Genomic DNA, 25,331 nt, shown 5'->3' with positions numbered 1-25,331 from the left:
ATTTCAGATGCAAGCCAAGCATGCTTGATAACAAACCTTTACAAAGCATTTCTACTAGATTTTGCAATAAGCCATCTAATGGATATTATAGAATGAATGAAAATCAGTCTAGATGGGGTTATCAGGTAGGAATATATTCAGGTTTCTGTGACTCAGCCCAGATAAGGAGTCTGTCTCTTTTTGCAAGCAGCAAAAGCAGTCAAAGTACTCCTGAGAAGTTATTTTTACTGTACTGGGGAGAAAAAAAATAAATCTAATAGGTTTTCTTTGGACTTAATCAAAGTGGGAGTTGATTATGTTGGTGTTTGCTCAGTACTGAGAAGAGACTCAATCTCATTATTTGCTAAATCGTTAACAGAAAAAAAAATAAAACTTTTTTTGGAAAACTGGATTAACAGAGCAAATCTGTTAATAGATTTTGCTGCTGGACATCTAATTCATCTCCTTCTGTGTTTCTGCATCTTTATACACTAGGAAAAAGAAAATCCATTGTCAAGATGCTTTGATAAAGTTCTACTAATGAAAGTTAATATTGTTTAAATTAAACTTTGCATTAACTTGCTAGATTTTACTTGAAATCTTCAGCCTATAGTTTGGGATTTAGATAACATGGTCCTCAGCCAGTGCAGAGGTGAATGCAGGTCTACTGGTAGTTAGGTGCCACTATCCATAAAACTAATGCACAGCATTCTATACTTGGTCCTGTAGAACTCACAACAGCTGGACAGAAATCTTTGATGTAATTTATTTAACACATTTTATCTTCCCAGGACTAGGAAGAACAGAAATGCAGCAAGGTATTACTAAATACTGAACAATCCATTTAAAACTGAGTTGTGCATGCTTTTCTTAATCACCGTTTACCACCCAATTAATGGCAGGTTTTTTTTTCCTTTTAATAGTCCGTAAGCATTAACTTCTGATATCAATTTAGAGAGTTGTGGGTTTTTTTTCCTAAACAGCATCCTGAGGCTAAAGTATGCTAAAAGCAAATGGGATAATTTTTTAAATAAAAAGACTGCAGAAACTTGTCAGAAAAGTCTTCATTATGTGTCAAATGAATTGAATATCCATGCCAAGAAAGCTGAATACGGCTCACCATACCTGTGAAAGAGCAAAACACTTCCTAAAGGATGAGACTTCATCCTTCATAACAAAATGGCAAACATAACAAGATTAAGGCTAACTTGCAGTAACATGAGCATCTTGCAATAACCTGGTCTCTCTCAGAACAGTGCCAGTGTTCAAAGCCAAAGCTTTGAACAAAAAAATCACACAAGACTGCCATGAACAGGAGGTGGCTTCCTCTGGTTAGGGGTTCAGGCAATGGACTGCACTAGTATGCTAATAGCTGGTTCTGGAGCTGGGCTGGTGTGCCCATGCAACAGAGGACTGCTCTGCACTGCAAAAGTGCACTAGCTTGGGGATCCCAGACACAATCCAGTGGCTCCCTGCTCTAGTGACAAATTCAGAGCTTCCTTGTTTTCTTCTATCCCTCTGCCCCAGGAACAGCAATAGTGTCATGAGATTTATATGACTAGTCCCAGCTGGAGAACAGAGCCCAGATTTGAAATGCAACATATTGAATATTTGCAGCAAACTCTCTAGGATCATTTCATCAAAGAAAAGTGGAATGGAAAGAAAAATCTCAGGAAAAAAAAATTTGAAATGTTTTCCAGTTCGTTTCAAGAAGTCATGAGATGTTATGAATGTTATGGTGTCATGAGATATGAATAGAAAATAAAGGAATAAAAAATCATCAAGTTCTTCTCCAGAAATTATCTTCTGTGCTCTCTCTGGTGTAATTTTGGAGGAACACTAGTTTTTTGTTGAATAAAAAGCACCTTGTATGACATATCTCTTGCTCAGCTCCATATCTATTTTCCATTTTGGTCTTTCCTTATCAGCTGTATGCTCCACAAATGGAAAAGGTCCCAGCAAAGATCTGACACAAGAAGTTTGCTCCAAACACTAGAAAAGAAGCATTAAAAACATGTATCACAGGTCCAGCCACTAGAGGGGACAGAAGACACTCAGCCAGAGCAGTACATGAATAAGCGAGCAGAAGGCAGTATGTCCTGTATGTAATCAACTCTAATGAAATTGTTTATCTAAAACCCCTTGGAAGGGCAAAATGGAAAACACAGACACAACATAGAAATGTTCTGCCTTAAAAGTAGGTACCTGCACATAGCATTTAAACTCAGCGATAAAATTTTAACTTTCAAATGTGCAAGCCAGGGAAGCATAAAGACTCCAGTCTCAAAAATAAAAAATATAAAATAATAATAAGTAAAAGAAAAGGGCCTGCCTGGCTGTTCTGCAGACAGAATGCTCCTGGGAGCAGAGTGTGATAATTAAATTCACACTAGCGCTCAATTTTCTAGGTGGAAGAAGCTCTGCATTTTCCTCAGACAATAGAAACTGTAATTGTACTGCTTCCTTCTCCCAGGCACTTCCCTCCAATTCAAGAAATAAACAAAATCAATACAAAGTTATAGGATGAAGTTTTGGTTTAACACCTAAATATACGTTTATTCCCAGGAATAATCTTACCATTTACCATGAAAATTGCAGCCTACTTTCTGTGTTCTGCAGTGAAAGTTTATAGACCTACACAGCTAACTAGGTCTGGTAGTGCTGGAAATTGTAACAGAAGATGAGCACTGGGTGTGCTTGAAAACACAAAATTTTAAGGAAAGATTCTGGAAAAAATAACAACATGAAATTAAAGTAAAAATAGTCACAGTAAATAAAATTGCAGCGATGCCAAAATGCTTAACTTTGTAATTCCACAAAAGGAAAGATTTAGCTTCTCTAAGGTCTGAGACAAAGCTTAAAAATGAGAAGAAGGAAGAAACATGAGAGGTGGAAAGGGAAAATCACTAATATTCAAAGGAACCTTCAGTTTTAGGGCTATATTTTCAGACCATAACACTTTGTCCCTTGCCCCCAGAAATGTTGCTGTTGACAACTGCCACTTTTGCTCAACAATGTCCCAGTAGCAACCACATGGCCAAGTGCCATTTTTAATATGTTCTCCACAGGTCAAGTAGCTGAACTCTTACCTTCTATATGGCATAGGCCACTTGTTTCCTTTCTCAGCACATGGTTCTGTTTAACTTCAATCAAAAGGGTGTCCTTAGTGTTGGAGCTTTTGGGGGGAGGACTTAGTTTAAAAGGTATTATTTAAGGTAATAAATAATTTAAGGTAAATTAAGAAGATAGAGCTTGTAGAAGGGAAAGGAGAACTTTTTTACTGAAAAAGAATTACCTAGAAGAGTACGCCTGAGAGGAGGTGACTGGATTTATAGTGTATGCACTAGGTTAGTACTCAATATAAATCTGCAAACTGCCTCATCTGAAATGCTATGGCAGGCTGACAGATTGCACAATAGAAAGAAGACGTAATATTGATACTGTTAACAGCTACCTTGGCATGAATAATTACATTAATACCAGGTACTGACTGCTGAAAGACATTGTTTAGACAATGTCTGGGTAGTAAACTGTATTTGAAAAGGCAGACCAATATCTCAGCTGTGACTTCTCCGATATCTCATTGGCTGTTACTAATTTATCCTCTGTGATTTACACCATCTACAGTCCAGACATTTAAGAGTCTTTCAAAGCTCTACTTTTGCCCACAAGTACAAACCTGAATAGCTGCTGAAGTATTTAGCATATTTGGTGAGGAGAGTTTACCATCTGATAACTTAAAATGTTCAGGGTGCTTTTACTGATAAATTACATTAGGATGACCGGTACCTTGACAACTCTTTTGGAAATAGTGCAAAATTCAGAAAAGACCATGAAAATATAAGACACTAAGATGTTATCGATTTCCACCATTTCTGTAACTAAAACCTGTGCTACATAGCTCTAAAAATAGAAGGAGCTATAAAAATACAAAGAAAAATGACAAGAGAAAAGAAAAACAGAACATGCAGATTGCCTTTACATTCAGAGGCATCCCAGTGCAACTTGGAAATCAATTATATTTCTCTTTTATTTTAGACAGAAAAGTTATTGAAGATGAAAAGCCTAGTGAAAAGAAATAAAAAACAAATCCCAGCACACAACCTGAGAATTCTTTGCTGATTTATTCCATTGCAACTAACATATTATTATGTCTCACATCTATTAAACTCTACTTATGGTTTTTACCTCTTTGAAACCCTTCATCTATAACAAGCTCTCTCCATTTTCAGAGCATCTCATTTTTCCACTCCAAAGGACTACCATACATCCACCAATACATAAACAGAAGAAACCATAGATTGTAAGTAAATGCTAGTAATAACCCTAATCAACAGACTGAGCGGCACATTCGTCTCATATTGGTGGTTGCAAGGCTCAACAGAAAAAACAGAATGTTTTCAAAGAATCTAATACTTCAAATATTCCTTTCCATATAAGAAGTTTCCCTAGAATTTGCAACTAGCAGAAAGTCTGATTGTCCTCATCAAAGTGGATCTATTAAAAATAAATATTAACATGGCCATTAAAATGAGGGAATAATTTGTTACTTTTACACAATTTTATCAAAATATTCAGGACTATATAAACCACCAGCAGAAAGATCCTAAGAGGATCTTTTTACTTGTCTCCATAGTAGGAATAGGATGTTGTAAATCCTTGCTCTCCTTGCAATATTGAAATATTTACATTGACAGTATGTTATCCTTCCTCAGTTGCATTTCTCTTTGGTTTTGCACTATGAAAGTTCCTTTATAGCTTTTGAAGAGAGACAATGAGTATAAACTAGAGATACAGATGCTTCTGAGTCTGTATGAAAGCAGTGAAGTGCTCTGGGAGGACATGTATGCAAGGAGTGTTTAAGAGTACAGCCTTCCACATCCATGTGTGAGAAGTTTTGCAGCCAATCCTCAATCCAGTGCACCAGTTTCTTAACTTACACACAACTTCCTATTAACATAATGCTAAGACAGATAATGCTAAACCCACCTCTGATCTGCATTGTTCAAACACATCCGTAAGAGCCCAACAGCTCCAGAAGCATTGGAATATGTCAGACTTTCAGAAATCAGCAAACCCTTCAGAGTGAGGCCAGATTTTCCAGTAATCTTGCAAATTATATGAGCCAGTGTAAATCCAAAGCAGGAACTTGCATGTATCTCCTCATGTTAAAGTCACATAGAAATGTCAGAGAGGTTTCTTGTGCCAACTCTCCTAAAAGACACCAGAAAGCACATCTTCATTCCCTTTCCTTCTCTATTGACTGTATTTGTGAGCAAGCCAAATGGTATAGAAAAGTCATTCTCACTATTTTAACAAGACATCTGCATATAGTTCCTTTCTTTCATTTTGTTTATTGAATACAAGCTGGCTTTTGGGTTGTCAAACACTCCTTTGGGGAAGCCCTAAAAAATTAAGAATCACCACCCTGTAAGTAGGCTGGGCGACAGAGTCAGTGGGAAGAGCTGTGTGAGCTGCCTTTCCCCTGTCCTCCCATCTGCACACATGGCACTGAGCAGACCCACAGAGATGACCAGATAAAGCCAAGGTCCTTTCACCAGGACAGTTACTTTTTCCTACCTGCTGCTCTTTTCTTGAGAATTAAGGGTAGAGCTTCCTTTTCAGCATACAGATACAAGTGGAAAACAGCCACTTGCCAAGTACACCCACTGTGTAAACCCCCTATATGCATTACTCCTGTGGGCAAGAAGCTTCCCACTCCTCCTCCCCTGCAAGCCTCCCTGCCCCATGCATCCACTGCTTGAAATTAGAAGGCACAGTGAGCCCAGGAGCACCTACCAGCACCTGGATAGCCCACAGCATGGAGTTTGGCAGAGCCTCAATCATGGGAAATAATCTTCACAAAGTTTACCATGTTACAGAGGCAGTTTTTACATTCTGTCTCCTCTGCACTTGTGCCTTGTAAAAGTAAAAAAACGGTCTCCCAGACCAGGAGTGCTACAGCTAGGAGCTTGGCTCCCCCTTTCTGATAATTGCTGACTCCCAGCAGTCAGTGCCAAACCCCAGCACACCGGCAGCATATCTTCTGCAAAAGCACCAGGCCCAATTCAGCAAGAGCCACTTCGACAAAAGTGTGAAGGTGCCACAGGTACAGAGTGTGGCAGGGGGAGGTTCATCCTGTCCTTTGAATCTGGAAACACTTTAAGCACTTAATCCCGTAGCACAGGACTTGAGGCCAATATCGGGTCCAGCCCCAAGTGCCTTCCGGGTCACAGATCCCACACTGCATGATTGTCACTAGCCCTGGCTTTACATATGAAAACAGAGCACAGGCCTTCCTTCCTATGAATATCAGCTTATTTTCCAGCTCAAAATTTCTTAACCAGAGGCCATCAGTTTCATTTCATTTTTAAGTAGGAAGAGAATGAAACAGGACTGAAAGCAGTGGTGGCTTCATGAGGAGGTGTTGGAGAAAAAAAAAAAAAAGCCAGGAGTCCTTTTGATTAAAAGGTCAAAAAGGTCCTTTAAAGCCACTGAATCTGATGCCCAGAACAATTTGTCCCCTGGAATTCCACACTGAAATTGTTGATTGAGAAATATACATAATAAATAACATATATATATGTATTTACATACATATATATATGTATATATGTATATAATAAAATATAACTTCTCTTAGGGGGGATCCCAGGCTGCCTTTCTTTGTGTTAATGATCCTAGGATAACACCACAGATAATTAAACATGTTCAGCCTGCCAAAGAAAGGGAGCATTTTGTGAACAGCACCGAGCACTGCATTTTCCCTACTGACAAGGAGATAACATTATACATTGCTGCCTCCAACAAACATACTTACCCATGTGTTAATCTGCATTTTTTTAGCTCTTATTATTAATTTTGCCTGAACCCATAACATCAGCACATTATGTTAAACAGTACTGAGAGGACAGACAGGATGAGAGAAGAATCAATGTTCTTTATCAATTTGACAGGCTGGCTTTACAGAGACAAGTCATACAATAATGTTAAGTATAAAAACAAATAATAAAGGTAATTGCAAGAGAGGGGTGGTGAAAGCAAGCAAGTCAGTCAGTTTGTTAAAACAGATCACAGATGAAAACCAAAATGTTGCCCATTTAGCCACAGCATCCCTGCAGTAGGAACTTGCAGTTAATTTGCATGTGAACAGTATTACACTTTTACTGCCTACACTCAGGTCAGCCATGAAATGCTGAAATCAGTTGTAACTAACAGACATTTATCACAGTCAGCTGTCATTAATGACTTGCCAGATGTTGCTAGCAGAGCTTGCTCTATAGAAGACAGTGGTAATAAATACTTTATCACAGTGAAGGTGTAGTGCCTGTCACGTTGCATGCTGGGGACAGTCCTGCAGCAATTCAGGGCATCGGCTCCTTCTGCAGCTCAGAGCTCAACCTGGAGGTTAACAGAGAAACGGGGTTGCATCTTCCTTGGTACCTGCACAAGTCACAACCAGTGTGAGTCGTTACGCATTTCCTTGCTCTTTCTGAAGGTCTGTGAGTGAGATTATCTCTGTTGTATTGCATTATTATAACACTCTTATCCAGGCCTCCTGCCCAGTTTTTGTAAGCAGGTAAACCCTACGTGCTCCCTCAGATCCTGTCCACCAAGAGAGGCCAGCTGTGGCTGGGGAAAGGAGTGCTTTTTTCATCTTCCTTTAGAGCTTCTGATCATTCCAGATTCTCTGGGAATGCTGATTTACAAACTCACTGCTCTCTTGGGTTTCAGAGGAAAGCAGTAAAGTGGGGACTATCTCCAGTCTGCTGACAGCCACAAACGTGAGGCAGAAGGAAATGTTTGCTCTGCTGCTGCTCCCTGTTGCCTGCTTGGAGAAGCATCAGAAAAAAAAAAAAATCCAATGCAGCTTCATACACTGGCCTTTCAGAACCAAGTACCAACTGCACAAACTGCAGAAGGAGTAACAGCCCCGAAATAAAGGGGTTAGTCGCCATTTCAGAGCTCAGTATCTGATGGAAAAAAAAAAATGTTTGTATACAGATAAGGAAGAAGTTCCTATGTGTCTCCCCCACTCTTCCTGAATACGTATTCATTGCTTTGTATTCTACATATCTCAGGTCCTCATTATTCGTTTCACACATGACTCCCACATATTCCATGTAGATGGAAATATGCATTTGCTAACACAAATAAGGTCCATATTGGGATATACGGGAGGTGTGAAAGTCAGAGACAAGCTCAAAATCTTAATCTGATCCTTAAAAAATTATACTAATAATGATAAAATGGTCAGAGTAAACTGGTAGATTTTTCACTCTTCTACCCACACATTATGTCTGGCTAATGCTAACTCTCAGCCACACTGACCTTTCCACAATTAATATTTCAAAGAACTTTTCTTCTAAAGCCTTTCTTTAAGCATCACCTTAGATGTGCCTGAAAATCACATCAAGACATATGCTATAAGATATTTTTATGGCAAATAGCTTATTTACAGGACAAATGATGTTTTAAGTATTCTAGCTTAAAATCTGTTTGTATGGGTCAAACTCACTAAATATTTTTCAGCTACATATTTTTTTAACTTTTTTTCCCAAGGTGGAAAGTATAGCCATCATGTACAGAATCTGTACTATACTTGTAGGTTAGATTAATAAGGAAATGTGGGTGGCATTCCCAAGAGAGTTAGGAAAAGCTAATACCTTTCTTAGCCCTCCTTCACCATTCCTCACTCCCAAAACCTGTTGTAGGCACCAGTCAAAAAAAAAGCAAGCAGCCCAAGTCCAAATCCTGTCTTTGTTTCACTCAAAGGCAAATCCAAATCTCACCCCATATAATGGCCATGTATGTTTAACACTAAAAAAATAAAATAAAAAAGAGAAATGTTTTATGAATGGCACCTGCCTTTACTCCTCCCTGCCCTATGACTTTTCAGAGCATTCAGTTATAAATACAAACTATTTTTATTTATAGGCAGGCAGACTAATTCATCAGATCCTACTTTTTATTTCCAAATATTGTGAAAAATATCCTATCCAAATCAATCTATGTACGTTTTCCTTTTATCAGTTCAGTCACCAATCTGAAAGACAGTTGTGTACAAAAATCATACTGTGAAGGCAAATGAAGATATATTTTCAAAGTCTGAAAAGAACTGATCAGATTGCTTCTGCATACTACCCATTAAAAGAGAGAACTGCTTTGAAATTTTGATTTTTGCCAGGAAGTTCCCTGTGTCCATCTTACTCGCTGCTGGCTAATTACCACCTTTGTAGACAATCTACATGGTGATATCTCCTTGGAAACTAGCAAGGCTAGGAAAAAAAATGTCTCTGTATTTGAACTCAGAAATCATTTTATAGCAATGAAGTAAGGTCCAATCACCTCTGATGTCAAGTCATCATGGTATTTACATGAGCAGGAAAATCATCCAATCAGAACAGAAACAAAATATCTTTCTTAGCATCTGTCCGCATCTTATGAACCGCTCATTAACCTCAGAGTTTTGTCAGCGACTTCAGAAAGAGAAATATATACATTATAGAGTTGGGAGAATAGAAGAAGTGCCCTACCATGCCAGGATAGAAAGAACACATAAGCCTAGTGGTCCATTCCCCCAAAACTCCCACTGCAACCCCAACCCCTCTGTTAGTGCTCTCAGAGGCAGCATCCCTTACATACCCATGACAGTGCCCAGACATTTCATTCTGCCTGTCAACTTTCCCCCCACATCACTGACATCCCAGGATCCTCGTTCCTTTCCGATACACTCATGTTCACTGATGTTCCCACATCAGCACACATACTGGGAAAGCAGAATCAGACCTCTGGGAAGGTCTTTAAAGGATTTTTTTTATTATTATTATTTCATTAAAAATGAATCCATGTGCACTTTTACGTGCCCTGATTGAAAGTCCTCTCCTGTAGCTGCTGTCCCTGTTGAGAAAGCCTGGCCACCTACAGAGCCACCAGTCACACCCTTTAGGTCAGCCAGGTGAGCTCCCATTGCGTTTGAGCTGCTGGGGGACTCAGGCACCACAGTGGGCAGCTGAAGCCCTGCATCATGCCTGGCAAAGCGTTACCCTTCTGCCGCTGGCCTCAGCCTCACAAATGGGCTTTGAGTTAGTTTTAAACAGAAGCAAAACAGAAACCTAACCAACACACAAGCTAATTTTTTTGCAAATGTGCCACTCATTTCATGCACAGAAAGCAGATCTGAAGCAGCCAAGCTCTATTTTTACCATCTTGGTTTTCCATTTAATTTTGGTTTTGGGTGCACAAGAAGTGTGTTCTTGTTACCAGCCTATTCATTAATCAAAAGCTCTCTTCCATGGGCTCAATACTTTTATTTACTGCACAGAAGCTCTTTTCTCTTAAAAAGGTCAGCTTCTTTTACAACTATTTCTTTAAATGAGTCAGACTACATGTACCTGACTACAAAAGACACAGAATTCACAATTTATCCCAACATATAGCTTCATGTAGTAGTTCTAACAAGAGCAACCTGTATTTCTGATGTCTATGAGCAAATCCCTGAAAGAAAGCTCATACATTTCATAGGCAAATTTTCTCCCTATACAAATCAGGGGATATATGAAAAGCAGAACAACTCTTTTCTCTCAAGACATCTCAAAGCTATTAAAGCTTTGAATTATTTGTGCTCATGCTGAGCTTCACTAGCTTCAATAAAGATAGATGGGCTTTGCTAGCTGAAGGCTAATGTACCATCCAAAATGTCCACTATTTAAAAAATATACCAGTTCAGTCTATTCTGGAAAGACCCATACATTCTGTGGAAAGAAAATTTGAATCCACACTAGGATTTTATTTTTGTATTAAACTATAAATTCAGCCATCCAGAATCAAATGCCATTAAGACTCCTTAACGGATTTGCAAAGACTGCATGTTGTGTTCTAGCCAGCTGGGATAACAGGAGAACCCAGCACTGTCAAATCTTTCTGTTTGTTCAGTAAGGTTCAAGTTACCCTCAAAGTACATTACTTTTAGAGAGTCATAACATGGAAGCAACCCTGGTGAATGATGAATAGTTTTCAGTCAGACTGGAAAAAAAAAGAAATATATATATATATATATATGTATATGAAAAATTAAGAACATAACAAAAAGGTTTTTAAGTATTTTTTAACAAAATGGAAAGGGGAAAAAAAAAGAAACAAAAACAAAAAGAAAACCTTTACCCAGACCAAAACAGGCATTACAAAATCTTCAATATAATCCCTCCATTTTGAGTTTATTTATTTAATCCTTCTTAACAACCTTATTTGTTGCCTAAAGCTAGGTAAAAAGTTACTGTGAAAAAGGAGTGAAAATCTGAATCCTAAAACTGTTGCTAAAATGCTCTTAGACTTCAGTATTAATTTCACAAACAAAATATCACTGTTTTGAAACTCTGAAATTAGATGTTTTTTCCTTCACAAAATATTTTGGAAATTCCTGTTGGTTAAATTGAATTAATCTTAAGAAATATTTTGGTGCTTATAGTTCCTTTTTGTTACCTACTTCCCTATATATATATATATGAAAAAAAAAAAATGATAATAGCAGTTATAGCAATTTTAAAGCAACTCCTTTGATTCCTTCTTTTCAAACAAGTTTATGGACCTTTGTACTTTATTATGTAGCTTAAATGAAATAACAGTAAATGGTAGTTTAGGCACCACTGAATTGTTTATTTCAACATAAAGAGTTGCTATTTGTTGACATGGAAACATTTTTTGTGTGTTTTTGGCTTGTATTTTCAGTCATGTTGGACCTGAGATTGTACTTGCCTGAATATGTTTTTAACAAATTCATATGTAGATGAGAGTAAAATATCCTGTACAGCTGTTTCACATTGCAGCAAGTGCATGTGGCTTTTCTTTCAAAATAAACAAAGGTAAGAAAAAGTCTCGACTGAAACTAAATATGTGTTCATTCAATCTTTTGTTCTGCTTCAATTAAATGACTTTTTTTTAAAAAAAAAAAAAGCAAGAGTTGAGTCAGGTTTATTTTCTTGCACTACAATTTTCTTTGGAGACAAAGCTATGGACTCTGATCTAAACAAATCTGTCACTGAACATGGAAAGTCCTTCTATCAAACATGGGCATCTGTCAGATCCAGGCCATGACTACACTGTCCGAAAACAAAAGCATACATCCCTTCTGGCTCCAAGCAGAGTGGGAGCAATGTTTTTGAAGATATTTCATAGGGAGATTGTGGGAAATAGCTATCTGAGAAAAATATATTTGACTGTGAAAGGGTAGTTTTAGGAGCACCATTTATTGTACCTCCCTCTTATACAGATTCTTTGGCATCTGATAGTGTGGTTAACTCAGTCTGTTTTCATGACACTAGTAGGAATTTAATATTCCTGAGACCTCCACATACTTCCAAATTTTGCTATGCTTACCTTTCAGAATCTAACTGAAGATCTATAGGAGATCTAAACACTTAAATATCAGCTAAAGTTTCAAAAGTGACTGGGAGGAGGCCAGATAGAGGTGATTGGTAAGGACCATTTCCTTAGGAAATATAGTTAATGTACTATTCTGCACATACTGGTTCCAGGTTATAAAAATGCCACAACCTGAAACAAAACATTGATCCAGCTCAAATTATGAATTTTTTCTTTAATTTCTTTTCCTAAATGTCTTTTTAAATGTCACTTCCAGCTTTATTTCTCTTTTTTTTTTTCTCTGCAGTCTGTAAACTGCACAAAGTAGAAATGGGAAGTCAGTAGCAAGAAACTTGACATTTGTATTTCACTGCAAGTTCTTTTGGCGGAGAAAGTGGATGAAGCCACTGATGGTTGCATTACTGAGCTTACAGAAAACAGCCAGAGCCCCGGTATAAACCACAGTAAAAAATGGAAAGAACATGGCATCTGTTCAGATAAATTGAGTGATTGTAAGAGGGATAAGTGGCAGGCCCCCAAGATAGTTTTTGTGCAGCAGTATTTGTATGGAAGAGTTTGGGTTTATAAGTTGTACCATTTGTATGAACAATGTCATCTTAACCAACAGACAAGCTTCATACATAAACCAAGTAACCACCATGAGAGACAGCAGCAGTCACAAAAACCTTGTTTCCCTACCGCCTATGAGAATAATCTTAGTATTTTTTTTCAAGTGTGCAATAAAGTTAAATTAAAATCCTGTCTGATTTTTGTAAGGGAGGAATATTTTGCTCCTCTGAAACACGTTGCCTAGAAGCAGAAGCCACTGAAATCTTCCCTTGACTTGCAAAGAAGTTATAATGAAAGAAATCTCCATTACCAGATAAAAAGCAAAATAAGTTCTTGACTGTTCACTTTTCCCACTCTTTCCAATACTTTTTGTAACTTCATCTAACAGTAATAGCAGAAGGAAAACCAATACACTTAGGCAATGTCTGTGACCTGGGGGCAGCCTGTTTGGGGTATAGCTGGATGTAAACTGAGGGGAAAAAGAGAACGTAATTTAAGAAAGGGAGTTTTTAACATTTTTTCTTTCTTCTTTTGAGAACTGGGGGACAAGGGGAGGGAATCGGTTATCTGTACTTCAAAGTCACTCTGTTCTCTGCAGTCTGTATTTCTTGGAAAAGCAGACATAGCAAGTGACAGTTCGTTCTAACACAAACGTCTCATCTTCACTAATGGCTTTCTCACTGTTCTCCCAAAGCCTTGCTTCTCTGGAAAGCTGCTGGTAGGCAAAATCAGCTGCAAAGTAGCAATCAATCCGCTTTGTATCACAGCACACACGCACACTGCTCACAGCACCAACACCACGTTGTCTTACCAGCAGAAGGTTGTCTTGACCTAGGGAAAGTTTACTCAGTGTAGGTGATGTTTTGCAGAGGAAAGTTAAACACTCAATTTCGTTTCCGATCCTCTAAACCTAAGCTGATCAGATCCAAGATCTGGATCAATAACATAGTATCTTCTGCCCGTTTCTGGAGGAAAGTACTATAAATTCCTGCACTTGGTCTGCAAGCTTACTTCACTGCATAAGTTACTGACTTCAGTGGACTGGTACAGCATATTGATGGAATCAAGTTCTTCCTTTCTGACAAAAATACTCTTCTCCATTCTTCCTATGCCTTATACTTATGATAGTTCATTGATCAAAGAAAAGAGAGCTGTCAGGGTATGTCTGTGCAGCAGTCAATATTGTTGCAACACCTGCTGAAGAAGCTGTATGAATATTCAGGCACAGAGCTGTCTCAAGGTTTTTCAGCAATGCAGGAAAAAAAAAATGTATACGGCTGTCCCAAGGATGAGGATTCGAGTAAAACCACTCTTACTTCAGGAACTGCGGGGGGGGGGGGGGGGGGAGAGGAACTGTCTCTGATAGAGTTGGGAGAGAAAACTACAGGGAGAGGGAACTGCTGGCTTCTCCTGTCAACAGGAAAGTGGGAAAACTGTTGGTTGCAATTCCTTCCGAAGGGTCTATTTATCTCCACCCTAGTGACTTAACTGGGCAAATAGACTGACTAGTACAACAGCTGCCTGCCCTCATTTCTAAATATTTAACATACTAGAATAGACTCCAGATCCCTGATCTACTATGCTAAACAAAAGAAGGTCAGGAATTGTTCTGCAGCCTTGCAAGCAAGGGGTATGGACCACCCATATCATGCTGCAGGGCACTTGGTCCTGAAGTCTCTGTTGCACACCAAGGTTATATGTTGCTTGAGGCAGATGATGGCATGAGGGTCTGTGGAGCTGCTTGAGGCAGCAAAGCCTGCTTGGATAGAGTTGGACAATGAGAGTAAAAGAAGCCAAACATGATACATTCTCATCCGTGCTATCTAATGGGAACAGTACCTGGCACATACTATCAAATCCCAAACCACTCCCGTGTATTGTCTCAGAGTACTATTGGCATGGCCTGAAGCCAATATGGGCAGCAGGCTAATATTTAGCAATATGCATAATCAGCACTGGACAGGCCAGCCAAGCTCCTATTCACACTTCAGCCTCCAGAAATAACCAGGAGAACTCCACAGATGTCAGTGACATTACAGTTGCAGAATTAGATGTCAATTATCTGTACAAAATATCCAGCTGATCAGTTAATTTTTGTTTCTAGAATTTTCAGTTGGGAAAAAAAAATATGGAAAAAAATCATAAGAAGGGACTAATTCTCCCAATCTCTAATCAAAAACTTGAGAACTTTCTTTTTCAATGTACTCAGTAAGGAAAATACATACAGCCCTCACAGAAATTCCTCGGAAGCTAAAAAAAAACCAACAGCTAAGATGCAAAAGAGATGCTATAGATAAGATGGATAGATAAGATGAGATAGATAAGATGCTATAGATAAGATGAAGCCAGACTTCTCAGAAGTGCATCAGGAAAAACAAGGATCAATCTGCACAGGTTACAGCAAGGGGAACTCCAATAGGACACAAAGAAAAAATGTTTCCAATGTGAAGGATACAGCACTGGAACAGGGCCCAGAAAGGCTTTGGAAACTCCTATCCTTGACCCTGAGTTACATCATCCAACTTTGAAGATGGTCCAGTCTAGAGCATGGGTTTGGCCAAGAAACATTTAGAGGTGCATTCTGACCCAAAATGTTCTATGATTTCAAGACATTTTTTAAATTTTGTTATTCAATTTCCAGCAGTTAGACCATGTAAACACAAAGTTTTAAACTAACACTCAGGTCAATATACTTCATTCTTTCTCCTTTTCTTGGTACAACTCACAGAAATGGAACTGTGAGTTCTTAGTAAATGTCTGAAGAACTACTGGAACTTACAAGTAAAAATTTTGGCATTAGCATATATGATAGTAACTAGCTGAAATAGCTGTAGTTTAGTAAAAAGAAACTCTTCAGGGAGCACAACAGACAATGGCACTTTACAGAAATTCTGGGAGATATACATCTGAAGCAGAGGCATCAGAAGGGAAACATGTGGCCAGCTTTTGCAGCTATTAAGGCCTGTCAGCACTCTGAATCATTAATGATCCCTATTATCTCTACTACAACAGTTGTCATTAGCTTTACGACGTGCAAATAGTAGAAATGAGACAAGGGCTCCTGTTGCCCAGTGGCATGATTCAGGGACACCTGCATTCTCTCTGCCACTGACCTTGCTCCACTGCTTGTAGCAGATGTGGTGATCATACGCATTTTCCAAGTGCACAGATGCTTTCTTTCTATGTTTCCCACCTTCTCAGAAGAGAGGGAGCTTCTGAGGAGGCCATTCTCTGCATTGGCTATGGATGGGACAAGAACGCCGTAGCAAGAGAGACTGAGGTCTGATTTTTTTCAAAAGAGGTAGTGTACTCCTCTGACTTCTTTGTATGTTGCTATGAATATGTGGCATGCCAGAGTCTCTGATTTTAATGCCAGCCTTGCACACTCATCATGAGCAGCCATCTTGATTGTGCTTTCCTTGTAGCTTTCCAGTGTCTACTTTTCCATTGGTACACAAGTGGGAAGGGTAGCCATGAAAAGATAGTGAGCACGAGATAAAGATGATAGACCATCTGCTGCACAGAATCAGAGGGAGTTTTAAGTTGAACATATAGTTAATGACAAAGATGACTTGCACTGTCCAGGGGAATTTGATGAATAAGAGCATGGCATAAGCCATACTGTATCTGTGATATCAGCAATAACCCACAGATATGCTGAGCCTGCTCAAAATAATGGCACTTAGACTGCACTGAACTGGGCCCCCAGAAAACAGCCTGGATTGGCTCTAGTCACTACATATGTAAGGGGGTCAATGGCCAGCACATATGCTGAAGTCAAAAACAACAGGTAATTTGTGTAGGTCCACACACTTTTAGGGAAAACCTCACATAGTCCAGAACTCCAGCTTGAGATTTTCTGGAAGTCAAAAGTCTCGTAAAAATGATGTATAACTAGACTAACCAGACAAGAGCAAAGGCAAACAGGATTTTCTTCTAGGAGAATAAGGAGCAGCAAACTCTCCTTATACTAGAAATCTATTTTTAATGTCAGGCATTTGCACAAGAGATGAGTCTGAATTAACATTGATTCCAAGCACTCAGAATTCAGGTAGTAAACAAGTTTCATAATCCAGTTTGAGGTTCCTAGCTTAAAGAAAGGCAAATGATGTTGATAATTAACTACCTCCACACATCTTTGCAGGTTCAGAATCTGTAGCCTTTTTATACTTAACCACACACATAACACAGCCTAGGATGTTTGGCTTGCCTGTGCTTTAAATGAAGCTACATGTAGCAAAGCAGATGTAAAAACAGCATTCTGGAGCCTTTAGTGGTAAATTTTGTGTCAAAATTGGTTAGAAACAAATATAAAAACTACAAGGTCAAATGATTGCCAAAAATGGAATCATGTTTTTTAAATTCACGTATCAGCATCATTTTTCATCCTCCATAATAAAGAATTAGGAATTCATGAAAATGTTCGTACTATGGAGAGGCAAAGTGTTACTCAGACCGATTTTTTTTGCAACTCTACAGGCTTAAAAGAAATGAAAATAGTAGAAATTTATTTCTACTGAGTTGGGTAAGAAGGCATTAATGAAGCAGGTAGCACGAAAAAGCAAGGTGTCATCTTTACAGCCATTTTTCTAATTATAAATATACTTCAATTTGCATTTATTTTCTAGTGAAAACTGCAGCTGAAATAAATTTAAATCATATTCATGCTCTCTCTGAATTTATATTTATGATCCTACAGGTGCAAATAAGTAATTTGGCACTTGAAGAAATTTGACAAGTCAGTGTTTATTGAATAGTTCAACATTTTAAAATGAGAAATAGACAATGTTCCCAGCTGAGTGAATAGGCAATCTTTCATTGATTTCTACAGCACAGGACCAGATCCTAATTTATTTCTTTTTCAGAGGAAAATCTGCATTTTTGATAATGACTACTTACAATTGTTAGCTGATTACAAAAGGCTCCTATTTTTATTTTTTTTTCTGTAAATAAGGCTTTCTGTCCTCATATCAAGTGGTGATACAGAGTCTCACAGTACAGACTACCTGCTTTCACTGAGAGGGATACAGCCTGAGTTCATCAAACAAGCAAATCCCCCTCTATTCCAAGAATATCTGTTCTTGTGCCCTCGATGCTCATCAGACTGAGATTCTACAAAGCTCTTAAATGGTGACTAAAACAAACCAGAGATCAGGCAAAACATTTCAAAAGCTCCCTGTCTGCTTCCTCTGTCTGACTTCTTGCATCACATGCAAGAAAAGAAACAAAAAGACCTAGACTTAGACCAGAGTATTGAACATAGTGGAAAATCTCTTGTAGTGTGCACTGGTATGTATGACTTCTCTTGATGCCAAAGACTAATGGCCTTCCAGAGACAATAGGGAACAGTAATATCCACCTGGTACTGTCAAATATTCCATAGGTGAGCTCAGTGTCAGGAAATCTTGTGATCACAGCAAATGAGAGGTGAACACTGAAGACTATTCACAAAAGGCAAGCTTGGACCTTATCAATGCAAACATCTGCTTAATTTAAAAGTTGCACTTGTCCTATCAGGATAGTGAGGAACAACTTGCAGACAGAAATCACAGTCAAAACTACATCTGCACAACATTTGTATCTGTGTGATAAAGTCCATGAGAATAGTTTGTAGGTTGTAAATGATTTTTTTTTATTAGAGATTTTTTAATAAATTTGCACACAGTTTACAACTATGCTAGAAGAAATAAAATTAGTCTACTCAATTGCAGTGAAACTGTCACTGAACTGCCTATATCAGCTTCTATTGCAAAATGGTCAGTTATAATTTGTACTATTCTCTGTTGAAACATCTAATTATTTTGTAGAACATCCTACAGTCAAAATAAGCTATGAGCATTAAATTTAGACGAGTATGCTCTTTGCATGATTCCTTTTGGTTTGCGCTTATACAATATGACAAGATCTCTGAAGAACTACCAAAACACAAAAAGTTACATTGCTGATTATAAAACGATCACTTAACGATTATAGTAATATGTTGTGTTCACAGCCATGAAGGTCACGAAAGCATAAGTACAGCTCATAGTTTGTTGTTGACACTGGATTCCTGTCCTTCCACAGACTCTAAATTAAAATATGTGCTTGGAAACATTGGATTGTGCCTTTCCAAGGCTGTCATAGAATAGACAAGGCTGGAACACCATCACTGGTTGCATTTTTACTAGAAAATAGAACACTCCTGAGCACTGCCTGTACGGTAAAATTCCTAGGAAAACCCCTGCTGTGGTTTTCTGTACTGAGTACACACAGTTCCTTGCTGCATTTCAGGTATTAGCATGGGACATGGACCATTCACAATGAGCAGACTAAATAAGCCTACCCTACTTTGAAAACAATGGGAGAGAAATAGTACAAATTTGGGCTGTACCACCACATTTAGCCTCCATGTTAAAGAATAAGCCTGGGCACATTTAATTAACTGATATAGACACAGCCAGTATGTACTGCTATGATGAAACACAAATGAACTATTCAGGGACATATTTCAGAGAAGTCCTTCTTGTTATTTGCTGGAAAAATAAAACAAATCACTGAAATCTCATATGTGTTTCATGTACTTGCCTGAGAGACCCACTGGAACAGATATTTTGAACAGAGTATACGCTAAATTAGCATGGTATTGATACCTGGCCATTGTGGTGTTCAAACAAACATAATATTTACTGGGAGAGGGGGAAGTGTTCAAAAGTACCTTTTTTTTTTTTCTGTGCAGATTAATAATGTGTATATATTTTTGTCAAGAAGAAAAATGGAGAGAGTAAAAATAGCTCTCAAGTGAGATAGCTGCTATTCACTCCCTTGTTCCTGGAACCATGACAGCCATTATATAACCAAAAAGAAAATTAAATGAAATAAACAGCATAAGCTAATTGGGTTTATATCAAGTAAAAATATAATTAGTCACAGCATTTTGTGGCAAAGGCTCCCTCAATATGTGGCAGTTCCTCAGCCTCACTGGTGAACAGGGATCGTGCCATGTGTTTAAAACTTATTCATCAAGCATTTCCATGGAAACATACAGATGCACATTCCTTGAATCACTTACTTCAGGAATTGCTGCTCCCGTGGTTCACTCTGGAATGAGAACTCTGACCACCCAGTGATGGGCTGTAGTTCTGACCTAGAAACCTCCCCATACAGGTGTTTTTGGGGTCTCATTGTAGAGGCATTTGGGTGAGGGAAAGAGTAAAAAGGCATCTTACATAAGGAAAAAAAAAAAAAAAAAAGGAATTTAAAAATTAGTCTTAATTTTGCCTCTCAGAGACAGCCTGAGAGTTGAGAAGTGGCAGCACTGGAAAGAGCCTGAAGAGTTTACAAAATGGCCAAATGCCTCCAGGGAGATTACAATGTCTGCAAGACTGTTAGGTAGATGATATACTGAGAGAGACTTAGGTTAAATGAAGTCACTGGGTTTGGTTGTTAGCTGTCCTTTTATGTATACAGGCAGGATCCATCTCTGGTGCCACCTCTCAAGTCTGAGGAAAATTCTCACATTTTAGGAGACCCCTTACAGTGACAGTGGCAGCCCACCAACGTGTGCTAGGAGCGCAGCAGCTCCTTGCTTCAGCTACAAAACCTATGGCTGCTTGAGAAAACATGGCCCTTAGCTCTGTCACTCATCTCATGTACCATAAAAGTCAGGTAATGCTGGTTATGATGCACAAGGGTTTCATCAGCACAAAGCATTTTGAAAGCATGAGAAAAATTTGTTGTGTGAATAAAACATGCTTCATTGCTAGGAAGTACTTCTATAAGAAATAAACACCTTATGCAAAGCAGGTTAGATGGGTGCAGCATATGACCGGAAGACATCCCTGGGATGAGTACATCCCTTCAGATTTCTCCTGATGCCACTAATAAAATCAGCACCTGTTTCCCCTCCCAGGCCTGTTAAGGTTTTTAATACACTTAGGTCTAGGCTATAGTTGCCTTTAGTATCAGGTACAGACTCAAAGACAACAGGGGACACCTGCACCTTGCTTGTCTCTGTGCTCACGCCAGCCTCTAACAGTGAGGGGAAAGCAAAATATTCACAATGCCTGAACCATAATGGACCACATTAAACCAGCTTTACTCATCTAACATACATGGCATTAAAGCTTAAAAAGCCAGAGCCTTTGTAGGCTGTTCATGAGTATTTCAAGAGTTTGTTACTGCAGCGATGTGATAGCTCCTGTGGACTGAAATTTCCTTAGGCACAATAGAGTTAAGTATAAAGTGTGAAGCCCTAACTTCAAATTTTCTGGCTTTGGCTTAAGTCTGCCTCACAAGGTTCCTTTAATGCCTTTTCATTGTGTTTATTTCGTCATACATTATACAGCATTAGTGATAATCCAAGTAGGCACACTGTCACCAACTGGGATAAGTTCATCCAGAACTGACTGGTTTGGGACATGACTTCAAGTGCTGCCACTGCAATCAGCCAAAATAATGCTATCTTAAGACACAGTGGCAAACTGAACAAGTGGCAGAGGATGGAGTATACAGTCTTAAAACACAGAATTGCTGCCAGGTTCCATGCTACTGCCAGCTTCTATGCCTTTCTTTTAACACAGGCTATGGGGCTGAACAAGAGGCTTGGCTGTCACTGGAGCAGGCCAGGAGAAAAGACAACCAGTCTACAGCCTTTTTTTTTCTTTTTTGCCTCTTTTTTTTCTTTTTTTGCCTTTTTTTTTTTCTGTGTGCTTCAGTCACCCCTAAAACTTTACAGGAACGTGCAATCTACCTCCACAGGGATAAATCTGCACATCTTGAAAAAGCTACAGGTACTATGAGACTCCACGGACAGTCTGCTACATAATACTTGCTGTGAAGAGTGAGAAACCAAAACAATGTTCGAGTCATACTGACCCACCAAGAGCAGCCCCCTGTGCAAGTCCCCTCTTTGGATAAGAGTCCAGTCCTTCCCCAGTAGATCGTCCACATGAAAGGGTTTGGGTCTGCTGCGCAGGACAGTGCAAAGTAGAGACACCCAAGCCCATCGGGTGCCAGAAATGTGACCACTGAGTCAGGAGGGAGCTTTGGTGGATTTATGCATTCATTTCCCAGCAGGGCCAAAGGTGGTCAGAGCCAACAGGAGCTCAGGGAGATGAAGCACTTCCCCAAACCAAGATGCTTGTGCCTGGCTCTCTGCTTGAGAGTCATCACCTGTAGCAGGACTGGGCAGCCCACTGCAGAGCCTGCACAGAAGTTAACACAGGATATAACTGTAAACAGTGGCTATTGCAGGGTGCATAGACATCATGCATGTCAACATCTTGATTGCTGAGCAAGGGCATCTCCATAAACTGGTGGTACAGTATCACATCAGTGTCATTTTGTTCAGAGCTAGGCATCCAGGCAGAGTAAGGAGGAGCCTTTTCCTTTCCCAGCCTGACAACAGAACAACAGCTATCCAGAAGGGAGAAAATTAAGAGTTCAAGAGCAGAAATTCCCACAGAAACAAGCCCCAGAGTGCAGAAGGGTTTCCAGTAAAAAGACAACAATTACCCAAGACCTCACCAGGTCCTCGTGTTCAAGCAAAATGCATTTGATTAGACCACTTTCCTCCTCAGTAAACTCTTCTCTCTTGTACATAAACATAACTTCATATACTAATGAAGCCATTTATCTCAAAATGCTGGGAAGCAAAAAGAAAAAAGGCAGTTACTGTTGTTTCTGGGTTTTATATTCTTGTAAGATACATACTGGGGAGCACTCTGTAGGCCCATGTCATTAGAGAAAAAGGTACACTTGAATTAAAGGCCACAAGAATACTGAATTCAAATGAAATCATGTTCTGAAGTACTGTATGTTTTACATTACTGGGAGAAGGACACACAGTTCTCTGTCTCGGTATCAGCAAGACATTGATTTTCTGAAGAAATGTGCTTGAATTGGTCTTGGTATATATTACACCAAAGCCCACCTTTCCTTCAACAGGAATAGGACTAGCTCTCGCTGAAAAAATGTTTGTGGTTACTGTTCTTTTTTGTTTCTTTGTTTGTTTGGTTTTTGGTTTGTTTGGTTTTTTGTTTGTTGGTTTTGTTTTGTTTTGTTTTGTTTGAAAATCCTTAAACTTATTTAATACTTTCCCCACAGCGATGCAATTGATAGAAAAAAATACCTCAACAGTTGCTCATTTGCTCTGCTTATCTTGACTGAAACCCTCAAGCAAATCCATTTCCTCATTTCTATCTACTGTCTCCCAGATATTTCTTGGTGCATAAAAAAGCTCATTTATTAAACTATAACGGGGATAAGGGGAAGAAAGATTTATTAGAACACATCTTGCATAATTTAAATATGCGTGTAGATATACACACTGTAGGATGACCTCATAGATAGGAAAGAAGAGCATTTTCCTTCAGAGTATTTCTATTTAGCAATAAATTGAGGATGCTTAACATCATTTGACTTATGCATTTTGCATCTAATAGGTGACCAAAGAACTAGGATGATAATTTTATTTATTCATAGTGATATCATGTTGGTAATACAGGAAGAAGTTGTTTGTTAATTTAGAGAAATAATAAGAAAAATAATGTCTGCCTTTTTCTTGTTTGTTTGTTTTTAATGGCAGCTAACGTACTGGAAGAAGACTCAATGGAGCAGGACATAGAGAGCCCTGTCACTATTCATCAGCCAAAGTTACCCAAACAAGCTAGAGAGGATCTGCCAAAAAATCTAAACAAAGAATGTGCCAAGAGAAAAATCCAGAGGTATGTTAGGAAAGATGGGAAATGCAACGTCCACCATGGGAATGTCAGAGAGACTTACCGTTACTTGACTGACATCTTCACTACTTTAGTCGATCTGAAGTGGAGGTTCAACCTGTTGATTTTTGTCATGGTTTACACAGTGACCTGGCTCTTCTTTGGAATGATCTGGTGGCTAATCGCCTACGTGCGAGGAGATATGGATCATATAGGGGACAGCACGTGGACCCCATGTGTCAGCAACCTCAATGGGTTTGTCTCAGCCTTTTTATTCTCAATCGAGACAGAAACCACCATTGGGTATGGTTACCGGGTCATCACGGACAAGTGTCCCGAGGGAATTATTCTGCTTTTAGTTCAGTCTGTTTTAGGTTCTATCGTCAACGCTTTCATGGTTGGCTGCATGTTTGTGAAAATATCCCAACCCAAGAAGAGGGCAGAAACCTTGGTTTTTTCTACAAATGCAGTTATTTCCATGCGGGATGGAAAGCTGTGTCTGATGTTCCGAGTAGGAGACCTTAGGAATTCACACATTGTAGAGGCATCAATACGAGCCAAGTTGATCAAATCCAAACAGACAAAGGAGGGGGAATTTATACCACTCAACCAGACAGATATCAACGTAGGTTATTACACAGGGGATGATCGTCTCTTTTTGGTTTCACCACTGATCATCAGCCATGAAATTAACCAGCAGAGTCCTTTCTGGGAGATTTCCAAAGCCCAGTTGCCCAAAGAGGAGCTAGAAATTGTTGTAATCCTAGAAGGAATGGTGGAGGCAACAGGTAACATTTCTTATACTTTGTGTAAGGTAAATGCTTTAATTTTAGAAAGGAAAACCAGTGGTTTTGCTTCACTTTAAAGGAATCACTTCAACAGTCATTACATTTGCAAAAGGCATCAGTTATCTGGTTAGCATCAAAATTAAAAGTATGCCCAGTTTAATTGTCTGTTCCATCTTGCCTAATGAAATTAGTGTTGTTTCTGCTCTGTTTGGAAAATGGGATAGCATTTCTCATTTTCTAAATTTTTCACAGCATGTCACCCAGTTATTTGTCATTCTATTGCAGGAGCAACTCAACCACTAGGACTGTGTGGGATAAAATGCTTTAGAAAAAAAAATCATTACAAAACTCTGTTTATGATTAACATGGAAGTACCATAGTTCCTGCTGCTTCCAATCACCCATGGGTAACTGCAGAATAACTGCCTGCCACATGAAATTCCTAGTTTGTTTGGATCCAGTCAGAAGTGATAATGTGTTCAGTTTTCTCTTTTTGCTTGTTTGTTTGCTTGTTTTTGTTTTAACTTGTAACTTGGGGCTTGTTTCACTTCAGTTCACAAAAGATCTGTCTGATTTTGTATTTCACTGAGGCCCCCTACACACTGCAGAAGTGTACAGAACACTTAAAGCTGGTACATATAAATAAGGCATATTATGTCACCAAAGTCTTGTAGAGAGGCTGTTTGGTCATTAACTACAGTTATACAGCAGAACATCAGGTGTCAGTCTATGCAGAGAAAATAATGCTTGGAATTCACAGTAATGGACTAGCAATGTTTCTTCTTTGCATTAAAGCCAGAATAGTAGGAGGATGCTTTCTCTCAAACTGCTGTACCTACTGCAGTCAGAGTGCTGATTTAGGAGCTGCAGGGATGTTTTTCCTGTTAATGACAGCATCAATCTCTGAATTGAGTAAACATAAACAATACAAGGGAATG

The 25,331-nt window shown here is 38.9% G+C and overlaps 1 protein-coding gene across 6 annotated transcripts in view; it reads left to right on the top strand.

Annotated features, from left to right (window-relative positions):
* The window catches only part of KCNJ6 (potassium inwardly rectifying channel subfamily J member 6), a 173,463-nt gene that overhangs the window by 97,112 nt on the left and 51,020 nt on the right, over positions 1 to 25,331 (top strand). For all 6 annotated transcript variants that reach the window (XM_083801181.1, XM_083801180.1, XM_083801185.1 and 3 more), the window contains one exon: positions 23,474 to 24,394. In XM_083801181.1, the coding sequence (XP_083657307.1) occupies positions 23,474 to 24,394 (921 nt within the window). The remainder of the gene's footprint in view (positions 1 to 23,473; positions 24,395 to 25,331) is intronic.

This window comes from Anser anser, assembly GCF_964211835.1.
Source record: "Anser anser genome assembly, chromosome: 1".
Lineage (NCBI taxonomy): Eukaryota > Metazoa > Chordata > Aves > Anseriformes > Anatidae > Anser > Anser anser.
This window is presented reverse-complemented; position numbering and strand designations above follow the sequence as displayed.